At 39.7% G+C, this 14798-nt stretch overlaps 1 protein-coding gene across 1 annotated transcript in view; it reads left to right on the top strand.

Annotated features, from left to right (window-relative positions):
- khdrbs2 (KH domain containing, RNA binding, signal transduction associated 2) overlaps window positions 1–14798 on the top strand; it is a 194470-nt gene that overhangs the window by 70425 nt on the left and 109247 nt on the right. Inside the window, exon 3 of the mRNA XM_041789997.1 lies at window positions 3373–3489. Coding sequence (XP_041645931.1) covers window positions 3373–3489 — 117 coding nt within the window. The remainder of the gene's footprint in view (window positions 1–3372; window positions 3490–14798) is intronic.

Here is a 14798-nt window from a genome sequence, read left to right as displayed (position 1 = left end):
ATCCAGACTTAAATCTGATGCTGCCTTAAACAGGCCGGTCATGTTTGATAACCCTCCAATGTGGCTGAATTAAAACAATTCTGTAAAGGCGAGTGGGCCAAAAGCAGGTCTATCTTTGTCTATTTTAAAATTTGTTTAATTATCTGAAACATTTAAGGATGACAAATATGCAAAACGTCTTCAAGAACCTCAACTAAGTCCAGTGCCCCCCCTTTGGACCAAGATTTGGCATGCTCCACAGCTCAATGTGTGTCTGTCACAGCAGAGAGAGTGTGTTTATTAATTGATCTTGGATTGTGTTTTTCCTCCAAAAATAAATAATTAAATGACTGTTAATAAGTGTAGCTGGGAATGATGCCCAGGTTGAGTCCGTGTTTGGGAAACTCTGGATGTTCATTACCTTTGTAATAGTTCTCAAACAGAAAGCAGCCCGAAGACAGGAAGAAAAAAAGACACCTGTGCCGTTGTTTCAGAAGAACTTTCCTGTGGTTTTTCACACGTATTCCTCTCAACAACTGGTTTAACCCAAAGAAATTCAATGCTTCCTGGCAAACCATCTGAGTCTAAATGAAAGCGGACTAAGGCCCACCTTCTCAAGTGGTCTAGGTCCATACCAGGGTTTGACAGCTTTCAAACCAGTGCAAACAAACCACTGCGAATCAACAAACAGAATCAAGTTAATTTTAACCAAACCAATCAGGTCAGGTGTGAAAGCACCCCTCTCTTCTAAAGCTGTCATATTAAGCATAAATAAGATCCATTCTTAGATGAGGATCAAACTGAACACCCGAGCTTGTTCTATGATAACCACTTCGTACATTTTCTGTTCTAGTGTAGATATTAGGTACTCCACAGGAACCTTTATCCACGAGGGAGCTGGCCAAGAGTGACACAGAGGAACAGTGGGCGTATTTAGGGGCAGCTGCTGGGTCATGTTTGACTAATTGTGAGGAGCCAGTGGGAGCCAAAAAAATCCCAGGGCAGTTTTTTGTTGTCCCAGTCCAGCCATGGTAATTGGTAGGTAGGAGGATAAATATGTTTTCAGACTCAGCATTATAAAGTTAACCCTTAGACTCAAAAAATATGTATATTCAACAACTGATTAATAACAGTGGCCTGAAAGTGCAATACAAAATAACAAAACACTTCTACAAATGACAAAAATCTACATTTTAAAACAAAAAAAAAATCATTACAAAAGGTTCAACACAAAATTGCAAAGTTTGAAAGACTTACAAAACCTGGTAATTGGGTTACTTCTAGAATTTGATACATTTCCTTTCTATAAACAACCACTGTTTGAAATTTGTTTCAGAAGATGTTAAAGTGTTTTCTGTTTTGTTAATTTGTTTTGTAAAACGTAAATTATTTCTGCCGTTTGTAATAGTGTGTTTTCAATATAAAATGTGTTTCTTGAATTATATATATCTATGTTTTTGTTAAGTGTTTAACAGTTGTTATGTTGTATCAGACTTTGTTCATTTGTTTCAAGTTTTGAAAAAAAGTTTCACATTTGTAATTTTATATCAGACTTTAAAAATGTGTTTAAAGTTTTGTAAAAAAAATTTCTTATTTGTATTTTGTATCAGACTTTGTAAATATGTTTCACAGTTGTTGTGAAAGTGTTTCACATTTGTAATTTTAAATGAGACTTTTAAAGTTTGTTTTTTAAAGTAAATGTGTTTTGTCATTTGTAAAAGTATTTCACATTTGTAATTTTGTGTTAGACTTTGTAATTTTTACCTCCACCAAGGAGGTAATGTGATCGGCAGGGTTTGTTAGTGTGTTAGTTTTTTAGTTTGTTAGCAACATAAAAAGTTATGGACAGATTTTGATGAAATTTTCAGGAAATGGCATAAGGAAGAACTGATTAGATTTTGGGAGTGATCCGGATCACTGTCTGGATTCAGGAATTTTTTAAAGGATTCTGTATTATTGGGGGATATGGCTAATGGCGGAGGTCTGCGCTCTTCAAGTGCTTTCCTAGTTTTAAATACTTTAAAGTTTTTTTTTTTTCAGATTTGTAATTTTATATCAGACTTTGTAAATTTGTTTCAAGTTTTTTGTAAAGTGCTTCACATTTGTGATTTTGGATTAGAATGTGAAAGTTTGTTTTTTAATATAAATGTGTTTTGTATTTGTAAATGTTTCACATTTGTAATTTTTGAGTTAGACTTTGTAAATTTTGTAAATATTTTTGAGTTTTTTGTAAGTGTTTCACATTTATAACTTTATGTTGGATTTTGTGAGGGTTTTTAAGTAAATGTGTCTTTTCATTTGTAGAGGTGTTTCACATTTCTCATTTTGTATCAGACTTTGTACATTTATTTTTTGAAACAGTTTGTCAGACTTTGTAATTTTGTGTTGGACTTTATGAAGTTTTAGTTTGTTTTGTAAAATGTAAATGTGTTTAGTCATTTGAAAAACTGTTTTTTAAAATTTGTTTTATGAAATGCATAAATGTTTTGGTTAATGTAAATTTGTTTTAAGCTTTGTCTAAGTGTGTCCAGCAATTTTTAAATTTTGTTTTGCACTTCCAGGCCTCTGTAATTAATAGTCTGGATATAAATAATGATCCAACTTATTGTGTTTATATTTTGGGTGAAAATCATGCAGCCCTATCTTGTGCTCATATTTTCCTCAAAAGCCACCGATTTTAATAGTTATATCTAGTTTTAGTGCTCTGATTAATCATCACTAATCTCAGCAGTGTTTTGTCTGCTACAAACCTCAGCTACTCTCCTCAAAATGAGTACTAGCTGGTGCACAGCAAGAGGGAAATGATAGTCAGAGCCCCGAGGCTTGAATCTGATAGTTTGTCATCAGGATAGTATTACTTAATTTCCCACTGGGAAGAAACTCATTATTTCTGACTTTATCTCAGTGCTGACCTCTGGAACAGACTCAGGAACGTTATTGGTTTGAGCCCATGTTCCCTTTCCTTTTTTTTTTCTTCTTTCATCACGACACGTATGACTTGAAACGCCAATAAGATCCATGACTGGCGAGGGCACAGTTCAAGCAAATGGATGGTTGCACGTTAGGCCAGACTGCAGATGAGAGTCGCCTTCACCTTTAATGTGCTACGTACAGAGCGCAATTATATTGATTTATTACAGGCTACATTACAGCTTTTTGTGACATGATGAATGGTGAATGGAATGTGAGATTATATTGATATTACATGACTAATGGCCAACAAGCAGCGTCTATGGTTAACCTTTTCTCCAAAGGGATCAGATTCCTGCTACACAGGAGTGCCTCTGAAACATTTTTCTTTCTTTCATTTTTTTCTTTGCTGTAATTTTCTCTTCACAAATGTTAGAAGCATTGATAAGATGTCTGATTGCTTTTTTTCCTCCTGTGTCACAGTTTAATTTTGTCGGGAAGCTGCTGGGACCACGGGGAAATTCCATGAAACGATTACAAGAGGAAACAGGAGTGAAGATGTCCATCCTTGGGAAAGGGTCCATGAGGGATAAAGAAAAGGTAAAAAGATATCGACTGGTGCTCAAATATAGGGTGTTTATAAAGGACATTCCCACTAACATAAGCTGAGCTTCAACTAAGACAAATAACACCCGGAGTAGAATTAATGGCTGTGCGTTGTCAAACATATGTAGGAGAAAAAGGGGAGAATGTTTTCCTCACTTTTGTTTAGCTGCATATTCTATTATAGTCAATTATAAATGCAAAGTAATGAATCTCTTTGCCAAAGTCATTTATCCTGCTGACTTGTGTTTCCCTGGAGCTGAAACTTTTCTGAGCATGTGCAAAGTCAGCCAGCTGGACTATAACAGGTCTGAGTGTGCTGCTATAGAGTTACAATGCTTTTAATAGTGTAGCCTTTGATTCAGACTCACGGACAAGACTGAAAGACTTGCAGTGTTATTACCCCTTTAGTGAAACTGGAGCTGCACTGCAATACCTCAAGAGCTGAGGTAAATAATAGACAGTTCTCAGGATACTGTATATGATCAGTAGTTGTATGATAAAAATGTGACGTCACAGTCAGTGTGAGTCTGTAGTTCCAGCCACTGAGTGGCAGAAAAGCAGGTACTGGTGGCTGAAATCAGTAGGTAGTAAGGAGAAAATGTCTTAAATTCACCTTAAAAGTGTCATAAATTCAGTAATTAGCAGTACAGATCAGGGCCCTACTGCTGATATCGATATTAGGGAATAAAAATTCTGAAAACCGATATATCAGCTGACTAAACTTTTACGTATATATTTTTTCAATTTATTGATAAATAAAACAAATAGCTGCTTTCTTACCCCTTCATTAGACTAAACGTATTACTTTTAAAATGTTGTTGACAGTGGAATATAATGTCCTCATATGTACATGAAGAGTCTTAGGAGGTTAAACAACACAATTTTCATTAGTTTTATTTTTGTAAGGACAGAACAGTTCTAGGGCTGGGTATTATTACTGATTGCCCGAATCAATTCGATTGACAATTTAATTTCATTTGATTCGATTCGCTATCAATTCATGGGAGGATGTTTTAGTTAAAACCTATTTTGCTTCCCCATTTAAGAGATTCTCAGAGGACTTAAGCTGGGAATAGTAAAAAATGTTCCACTCAGGCACAACATTTGAAAGATCAGGGTATGTATTAAAAATTGACCCAAAACTAGCAGTATTTACAATACTATTTTACCTCCATGTGGCACATCTTACATATGGCCTTTCTCTCATCCTCTGTCTTTATAGTTTTTCAATCCAAAACGCAGTCACATATCCTCTTTTAAGTTTGGCAGTGCCTTCAGTGGAGCAGAGCTGCCAGGCTCCACCATGTTTGTTTAAAGGCAGAGATAAGTCACTTATTGCAAGTCAAAGTTGAATCTCTTGTTTTTAAATGAATAATTAAATAATTTAAAAAGATAATGATTACATTATTAAATTTGATTTGATTTGAGTAAGTCCATGATGTTTAATTACACTGAAGCTAACAATGTTTACAATGTGATTGTAGTAGTCACTGAAATAGATTCTCACACTACGCATTTGACATTTGGCATGACATACTCACATTTGCCTCTTTTTCTGAGCTGACCTTAAGCAACTCATCATTGTCTTTCAGCTAAGTGAGCTAATTAATGTCGGTTCTGCTGATGTCAAACACAGATTTCGACATTGGATCAATATTTTCATCTAATGGGACTTAAAGGGATACTTCAACATTTTGGCAAACTCGCCCATTGCCATAATTCCTATAGTCTTAGTAATAGGTTCGTTACCTTCAGTTGTCTCGGCAAGCTACTTTTAGATCGGCGCTGCTGAGTTCGGACCTGCTGTGCCAACTCAATGTAAGCAGACGGTATTCCAGCTTTCCCTCATCAAACTCATCAAATACACAATCCAACAACTCCAAAACGCTCTCGTGGACAAGTTGTGACCTGTACCTTCACCACGCTTTAATGCAAAGTTTGGGAGAACATCTCACAGATGTGAAGCAACTAAAGTAAGTGAGTGCTTGCAGCTCCCACTGTTTTTTTTTTTAAAATAACGATATTATATCATCTGGGAAACCTCCCATACAAAGAGAAGGGCAGGACTTTTGGACAAACATTCTGTCTGTCACAATCATTACGGGCCAATCAGAGCGACAGGACAGTCAGTCAGGCATGTGCAGCAGCTACAGTTATAACTTGAGCTTGACTGGCAGGTCCTGCTGTTTATGAACGGTGGAGCTTGTGAGTGGATAAACTCATGCCTAGGCTGTTCAGGAGAAGTGTAAAAACATCTTTGCTAAGAGAAGCTTTTGGTGTGGCTCTTTGCTCTTGTTTTAATAAAGAACTGTGGGCCAGTTCTGGTAAAACTGCTGCTCTACTAAATGTGCATCCAAGTTTGTCACCATACCGGTGGTAGCCATTGTACATACCAGTTTACAGTACAATGAAAACCCTTCCTGTAACTATTGCAAACTCATGCCGAAGCAGGTCAGCAGAAGAGAAAATATGTTTTCTATTATGTAAAGCTTTGTCCAACCAGTTGGTGTTTGTAGTCTTATCAATAAATGGAAGGAATATAGCACATGTGTTCATCAGGTTTAAAAATATGTAAGCCTGATTAAGACCAATCCACACCTAAGGATTGGGGGGTATTCACTTTTATATATAGTTATAATGTTTTACCAGGGCATATGGTATTTACCCTCCCTCCTGTGTCTCCACAGAGTTTCATTTAATCCTTTATCAAAATGCTTCAGTTAACAAAACATATAGGGATGGGAATGTTTAGTAATATCCAGTGTGATTTTAAACAGATAAAAGATTGGCCTTTAATATTATTTCTTCATAGTGCAAACTTGCCGAGCTCCGTCCTGCCATGAGTTCACTTTAAAGGAAGCTTATAAAAACGTTAGGGACTACTTCAGTGCCTAAAATAACCAATCAGCACAGATTACCTTCATCTTTTCAACATAAAAAGCAGTTTGAACATTTTGAAAACTATGCGATGGTTTTAATTGTGCCTGCTGTTGCTGCTGCAGCAGGATGCTGCGCGTTAAAAGACTTCATGATTTTTGTCATTGATCTACATTCAGAAAGAAGAATTTAAGTACTTTTAAGCTCATGTTGCTGTGGATCACAGTACAGCCAGTGATGCATGTTTAACAGCTGGCCTTTACAGAAGACCACAGTGCCATACAGAGCTGTGCCAGCCCTTGTGCCAGGCCATGGTGCACAAGTTTCTATGCACCGGTATGAATCCGCACGTTTATTGTTTGCCAAATTGGCAAACTGCTGACTTTTGTCTGGGAGATTGATGGTTCAAATCCCAGTCAGGTCCTTATCTTTGGATAAAAGAATCTGTAACATTGTAACATCAGGAGTGCTACATCCATTTCCTGAGAGGGGTGTGGTCAGGGGCGGAGTCAGACAGCTCAGTAGCATTTAAAGCCACAGTCACAGAAACAGCTCGTTCTGAGCAGGGCTAAGGGGTTTTTAGACATGCAATAATTCTATACTGGAGTGTTTTTTGAGCAACAAACTTCACAGGCATGTTTTGGGGCCTCTGAGACCAATATAACCTTTCAAAGCAGATAGATATGCACATTTCCTTATTTTTCACTGGCGAATCCATCTTGCAAAGCTCCCATCTAAACCCTTTTAGCCCGGTTAGAAAGTGACAGGACCAATCGGCGACGAGGGGCAGTACTTTCGGGCGCAGCGGAGTCGTGACATATGCAGGCAGCACCAAGAGGCCGTTGCAATTACGGTGGAAGAGCTTGGCGTGGATGTTGCTCAAGCACCAGTTTTATTAGAACTTGATGACATTTCTTCATTAAAAGAAGAACAAAGAACTGCAGTGAGTTGTTTTCTTTTCAAAAACGACAAAAGTCGTGTACTGACATGTTCTAGGTTGCCAGGTTTTGCGCTGCGCACCTCAATAGCGGCTACGTCACGTGTTTTGTTGCTCTGATTGGCCCGTAAAGATATGACAGACAGAATATTCATTCAATCACACTCCGAGTTTCTTTCAAATCATCTGCCCTTTCCCAAACGCTTAGTATTAAAGGGTTTTCTATCCATCTGGCGTGTCAGGTTAAGATTAATACAGAATTGTCTTGAAAGGGTAAGATATGTCCCCTTTAAAGAAGATCTTTTGTAACCTTTTTTGTCAAAGAAACCAAATTATATTGACCATGCTTGAGTTGTAAAATCCATAGAAGCGTAAAATGTCCAAGGGGGTGAAAAATTGTTTAGGCACTGTAGCTAATCTCATTCATATGCATTCATTCAGATTCATGCACCTTTGACTCAGGAGTCGGGGCCAAATGAGGTCAAGGGTCTTTCCCAGGAACACTGACATGTGACTGCAGGAGCAGGAGAACAAACCCACAACCTTCTGGTCTGGTGATGTTATTCTGGTAAAATAACATCAGATTCATCTGCATCACTGTGTCATCTCCCCACGTCTCTCTCCATCTCTTCCTCTCTCTCTTTGTCACTGCTCCAATATCCCACCAATGATGTTGTAGTTGAGTGGAGGGCGTCAGCCTAACTAATGACAGCAGCTGCTATCATACAGAATAGCATGCATCCATAAATTTACTCCATGCTAATAATAAAAGGGCCATTTTTACCAACTAATCTTCTTACTTTGTAAAACATAATTCTAAAGTGAATTTATTAAATCCCCATATTCTTCAGTAACTGCACAGCTTAGTTTTTAGAAATTAATACCTTTTGCATAGACTCTATTCAAGCCTGGCAAAGACTTAAGGCACTCAGACGTTTCTTTGGCATTATATTCCTGAATATTCGAATGTTCCTTGGCCGGAGCTAGAGTTCATTTAAAACGCTGGCCCCCTGCCACTAAGTCCACTCAGTTGACTCATGTGCTGCATAAACTCATTTTTAAAGTGTGGAGAATTAATTAAAGAGGTGCTAAAATGTTTACAACAACAGCTTGATTCAATATAAAAGTTTAATTACATATACAGTGCCTACAATGTGCCACCAAACTTTAAAGAACATTATGAATTCTGAGCTGCTCATACCTACCCTTGTCTTTAACACGGTTTTGTGCTGTTTTACCAGGTGATTTTAAAGCAGGGACATGCTCCCCCATGCAGCACAAAGCACTACAATAAACCCCTAACACTTTTCTGTTATCGCAGGCCAGCTATGTAAAGATTAGATTTGGTGTTTTCTGTTCTTTGTTAGTGATATTGATTTTGTGTACAGCCTGAGCAAGTCTGAAGGACTCTCTGATGAGACTGACACCTAAAGGTCGTACCTGAGCTGTTGGCTGCTGTTGGTGAAAGCTGCTCTCAAGGCGCTGTGGACAGACGAGGACAAAGTCCCATTTCACCAACCCAGCAGTTCTCAACCTTTTTCCCTGGAGCGCCACTCAAATTGGGTCTGAGAAAAGCTTAGACCCCCAACACCAAAAAAAAAAAAAAAAAAAAAAGATTAATTACTGTCAAAAATCAATGTCAGTTTTAACCCTTTCATTAACAAAACCCCAAGAAAACTGGTCCAATCATGTTTGTCTTTGTATTGTGTATTTAGTATGTATTAAATGCTGGATCATGATTCCAGTTTTGACAAACCCTTGGGTCCTCCTTGAGATTTTTGGCACCTTCTGCTGGAGAACTGCTGCACTAACCTGACACACCAGACAGATGGCCACATATTGCATAAAATACACTATATGGACAAAGGTTTTTGGCCACACCTGTTAATTTTTGAATTCAGGTGTTTCAACAGACCCATTGCCACACATAGCCATGCAGTCTCCATTTGCAAACATCTGTGAAAAAAAATGGGTTGTTCTAAGGAGTTCAGTGACTCAAAGCGCAGCACTCTGATAGGATACCATCTTTGCAATAAGACGGGTCATGAAATTTCAGCCTTGCAGCATATTTCACAGTCAACTGTGAGTGATATTATTAGAAAAGTGGAAGCGTTTAGGAACAACAGCAACTCAGCCACAAAGCTGAAGACCATGGGGAGCAGGTGGCCTAGTGGTTAAAGGCGCTCCCCATGTACGCGGATGGCCTGGGTTCGAATCCGGCCTGAGGCCCTTTACTGCATGTCTCTCCCCCACTCTTGACCCTGTTTCTGGCTCTACCCACTGTCCTCCTCTATCTAATAAAGGCCCAAAAATAAATCTTAAAAAAAAACGCTGAAGACCATGTAAAATCCATAGACTTGGACAAAGCCTGTGTGACGTCAGTCGTTTGATTACAATAGGCAGACTCAAACAGCTTTTGAAGCCAATCCGTGGCAGCTTAACTAGTGCTGGCCTTCTGGGTGACAGATAGGTAGCATCTGCCTGTCCAGCTATCTGCCAGTTAAATGAGTTGTGCCAATCAATACGCAGTGAGATTTTTCCTCAATATAATTGAAACGACTGTGGTACGAAGAAAATTCACCCCCACACAGTGTTTGCTCATGAAGACATTTGCTAATGACACACGTGTCGTTGTTTTGAACCAGGCTGTAAACCAGTTTATTTCTTGTGTAAAAAAACAGCTTTTTAACAGGTGTTGTGTACGTGACTTCTGTTATCATTGCAGCCAGCCTCAAGTAGACATGCGCTGTATTGCAATTTTTTGCACTTCCACATTGGCTTCATTTTTCAGCACCGGAGGTTGTTGCCTGGTAAAATCACAGAGCAGGGTCAACGGCTGCTAAGGCACATGGTGCGTAAAAGTTGCCAATGCTCTGCTGATTCCACATCTGAAGAGTTCTGAACTTCCACTGGCCAGTGTAGGCAAAAAAAAAAAAAAAATGCAGTGAGAGCTTCACTGAGTGCAAAAGTCCAATGCCAAGCGTCAGATGAAGTGGTGTAAAGCACAGCAACACTGGACTGTGGAGCAGTGGAAATGTGTTCTGTGGAGTGAAAGAGCACGCTTCTCTGCATTGTGTTGACTGTGAAATTTGGAGGAGGAGGGTGAATGATATAGGGCTATTTTTCCAGGATTTGGGCAAATACATTTTGGACAATGCTATGCTTCCAACTTTGTGGCAACAGTTTGCGGAAGGCCCTTTTCTATTCCAACATAACTGTGCCCCAGTGCACAAAGCAGGAACTATAAAGACATGATGGATCAGTTTGGTGTGGAAGGACTTGATTTGCCTGCACAGAGCGCTGAACTCAACCCCATCGAGCTCCTTTGGGATGAACCATGATGGTGCCTTCTTGTCCAACATCAGTGCCTGATCTCATAAATGCTCTACAGAATGAATGGACACAAATTCCCAACAAAATACCTTCCAAGAAGAGTGGAGACTGTTATAGCAGAACCTTTAAAAAATAAACTATTTAGCTGATGATTGAACAAATATTTGGTCACATTGTTAGGAGCCAATCAGAGCAAAATAAACAAAGTCTATATAGTCACTGTGCACCACTGCTGAGGAGTAAACTGATGTGAGCTTGGCAGGCAGCCGTTGTCATGCCAATGCACAATTCTTGGCTGTCAGTGGAGTGACTAGTCTTACTAGTCTGGAGAAGAGAGAACGTCTTACTTTAACCAAACCACGCCCAAACCTATGACTTCTTTCTCCTCAAGTGACACCGATTGGTCAGGTCATTCTCTGATTAGAGTGTATCGGCATGAAGCTTTGCAAGATGGATCTGCCTGATGGCTTTCATGGAATCTGGTCAATCCATCTGCTTTGCTTTGGTTACCATCACAAAGGAGGACTGACTTTGTATGTTGTGTGAGCTAAAGGTGGAATTGAGAATGAGGTGCATTATTCTTTCTGATGGTCTGTCCCTGATGAAATAAAAGTCTTTTTTTTGTTTACTGAGCTGTAGTTGACTTTTAAATGACTTTTAAAAACTAGAGCTGTGCATTGGAAAGGGAGCTTTTTGTGGCCAATTTTATTCCCTGAAGAGCTGTCCCTGCCCTTACCCTTATCTCAGTGTCAAAGTCAAAGACATTTATGTGAAAATATTGATAATGGTCATTTTGAAGTAGGTGTAACAACCCCTGTATTATTTCACTTGCAAAGTGTTCTTGACAAATTCAAATGCAGATCACTGAGAGGGAATGCAAAATAGTTTTTAAGACTGGGCTAGATTAAACTTGTAATGTGACAATACATAATTCAACATTTGTTCTTTTAGATGTCTCATTAAACTAATAAGGGTTGGTCCTTAGAGATGTTTTCTTTTCTGATATTGATTCCTATTTCAAGACTTGCATATTTTAGTATCTAATGCTAACTTCCTCCCAAAACAGTGTGATAAAAATGCATAATACTGGTGAAAAACATTGACTGTTGGCATTTAGAGAGTTTTGACTTGTATTAAAATCTCTGCTAGCACCACATTGTTGCCATTTGTCATTGTAACATGATCATTTTCATTAAACCAGCAGATCTTTGTGGAACTATTTGGAAGATATCAGTCGCATTGACCTGCATACAAGCCAACATGTGATGCTGCATTTAAGGTTTTATTAGAGCCAATGGAACTGGATTCACTATTGGGCAGAGTCCTTCTTAGGTCCAATTTTGCAAACCCACACTTAGGCTGAATCCCAATTCTCTCCTTAACTCTCAATCTTACCCTCAAGCTCAACCCTCAGTCTTAACCCGCCCCTCAAAACCGAGTGTAAGGGCAATCTCGTGACTTAAAAATGGGACACCCCTTAGTAGTGGTTACGATTTCAAACTGTAGAGGGCAGTAATGTGCCAAAACTGCTTAGTCTGTCAATTAAGAGGAAGAAGAAGAACGAGAACATGTTAATATTCAACCAAATAACGTGTAGAAACACCACAACCACGGACATATTCAGCTGAAAGTCACCATATCACACGGCCGTTAGCTAACATCAGTTGTAACTCGTAGGCTTGTCTACGGTGGCACGGTTACCGGCATACGATCGTAAAAATAAAAGTAAATGTTACGCTACAAAAAGGCAAATAATCCATAAAATAACATTAAACTATGGTATTGGAGTGGTTTTTGTAATTTTTAGATCTCTGTTAACAAATAAATTTACATTTGTACCTCGTTCTCTTCCTCGCATTGCTGCCATCTTTCTTTGAGTGATCCTCAATATCAAGGGAGCTCCGGAGCATCTCAAAATGAGGGAGGTAAAGCCCTCAAACTCGCCCCTCAACTTAGCTCTTGGGGAAATTGGGACAGCCCTCGCACTTTGTGCATTTTGAGACTGAGGGTTAAGATTGAGGGTTAAGGGGAGAACTGGGATTCAGCCTTAGAGCTTAGAACTGACAAATGACCTGTTACATGCAGTTTTCTGCATCAAGCAGCCTGATCCATAAAAAAAGAGTATGACCTGGCCCAGCCATGCTTAAACACAATGTATGATACAGCCACTCACTTTTGTTTAAAATGGTTTATTTTTGTAGGGTGCTAACAACAAGGGTGCAACACATTCTCTGATATTCACAGGTTTGTGCACATCATGCACACAGATAAGCAGTGGTTAATAAGCCTGCAGCAGTGCCTTTTCTTACTCTCACACTTGTAAACACACTCACAAATGCATTCATATCAATGAACAGATGCTTCTGTCAAAACGACTTCCAACTTATACATGGTATAACCAAAGACCATAAAAGAAATGATTTAAAACTCATAACTTATAACAGTGCATGACAAAGGCACTTTGAGAGTACTACCCTCTGGATCCTAAAGTGCACTTACCAAATACAAGTCCTAGTCCTTAAATGAGCTAATGAAGAGGTAACACAGACGAATAATGTGCCCAAAATTACCTCCATGCTTCAAGGAACTAAATCCCATCCTGTTATTTTTACCTGTGCCAGCAAAATTATGTAATTTTATAGTTAACCTGTAGTTGAACGTTTTTGTGGGTAACTCGTCAGGTACCTGTAGGTACCCAACCCAGTACAGGGCTCTAACATCGGGTACTTTTTGTGCATCATAAACACATTGAAATAATGGTTTCATTAATCTTCATTTAACCACAAGGATCCCCATTAAGACACAAAAACTGTTTTACAATGGAGTTCTGGGAAAGACAGCAGCACTCAAAGTTTGACAAAAAGAACAAACAACTGATAAGCTCCTAGGGTGCTCTACAGGCACAATCGCTTGAATCAAGTAAAAAGTCTTTATTTGCTCTAGGCATATCTAATAAAAATCCATCAAAATCGAAGAAAACACAGGTTTTGACCTTCAAAGGGTCTTCATCAGGGCGTGGTGGTAAAAATGCACAGACAGGTGTGGTTCATTTAAAAGAATCAAAAGGCCTAGGGGCTGAAACAACAAACCCTGAGACATGATAAACGTGGAAATACAAACTTAAGTACAGTTGTGAGGCTCTATGTCCACAGTAAGCAGCTGTCATCATCACTTGAGTCAAAGAGGCTCGTTTTGAGTTCCATTTTAGCTTAGATTGTTGTTGTTTTCCCTGTTAAAGCCCACATGCTCTAACAGTTGCAGACCTCTATGGTGGGGCATTCAGCAGCAGACCTCTACACTGGGCCGTTAAGCAGCAGACCTCTACACTGGGCTGTTCAGCAGCAGACCTCTACACTGGGCTGTTCAGCAGCAGACCTCTACACTGGGGTGTTCAGCAGCAGACCTCTACACTGGGGTGTTCAGCAGGAGACCTCTACACTGGGGTGTTCAGCAGCAGACCTCTACACTGGGGTGTTCAGCAGCAGACCTCTACACTGGGCTGTTCAGCAGCAGACCTCTACACTGGGCCGTTCAGCAGCAGACCTCTACACTGGGGTGTTCAGCAGGAGACCTCTACACTGGGCCGTTTAGTAGCAGACCTCTACACTGGGCTGTTCAGCAGCAGACCTCTACACTGGGGTGTTCAGCCACAGACCTCTACACTGGGGTGTTCAGCAGGAGACCTCTACACTGAGGTGTTCAGCAGCAGACCTCTACACTGAGGTGTTCAGCGGCAGACCTCTACACTGGGCTGTTCAGCGGCAGACCTCTACACTGGGCTGTTGAGCAGGAGACCTCTACACTGGGGTGTTCAGCAGCAGACCTCTACACTGGGCTGTTCAGCGGCAGACCTCTACACTGGGCTGTTCAGCGGCAGACCTCTACACTGGGGTGTTCAGCAGCAGACATCTACACTGGGGTGTTCAGCGGCAGACCTCTACACTGGGGTGTTCAGCGGCAGACCTCTACACTGGGGTGTTCAGCGGCAGACCTCTACACTGGGGTGTTCAGCATAAAGATGATGGTCTCATGTCTTGTAATCCTCATGGGGGAAAAGAGTTACTCCGTTTCAAATCCTTTACATTTTCTTATGGATTAAATACTTTGGTTAGACCAACAAACAAAGAAGAAAACAAAGAAAAGCTTTAAAAAAGTT

The sequence above is a fragment of the Cheilinus undulatus genome, linkage group 6 (assembly GCF_018320785.1).
Source record: "Cheilinus undulatus linkage group 6, ASM1832078v1, whole genome shotgun sequence".
In the NCBI taxonomy this organism is placed as follows: domain Eukaryota; kingdom Metazoa; phylum Chordata; class Actinopteri; order Labriformes; family Labridae; genus Cheilinus; species Cheilinus undulatus.
The sequence above is the reverse complement of the archived record's forward strand: the minus strand, read 5'-3'. Positions and strand labels throughout refer to the sequence as shown.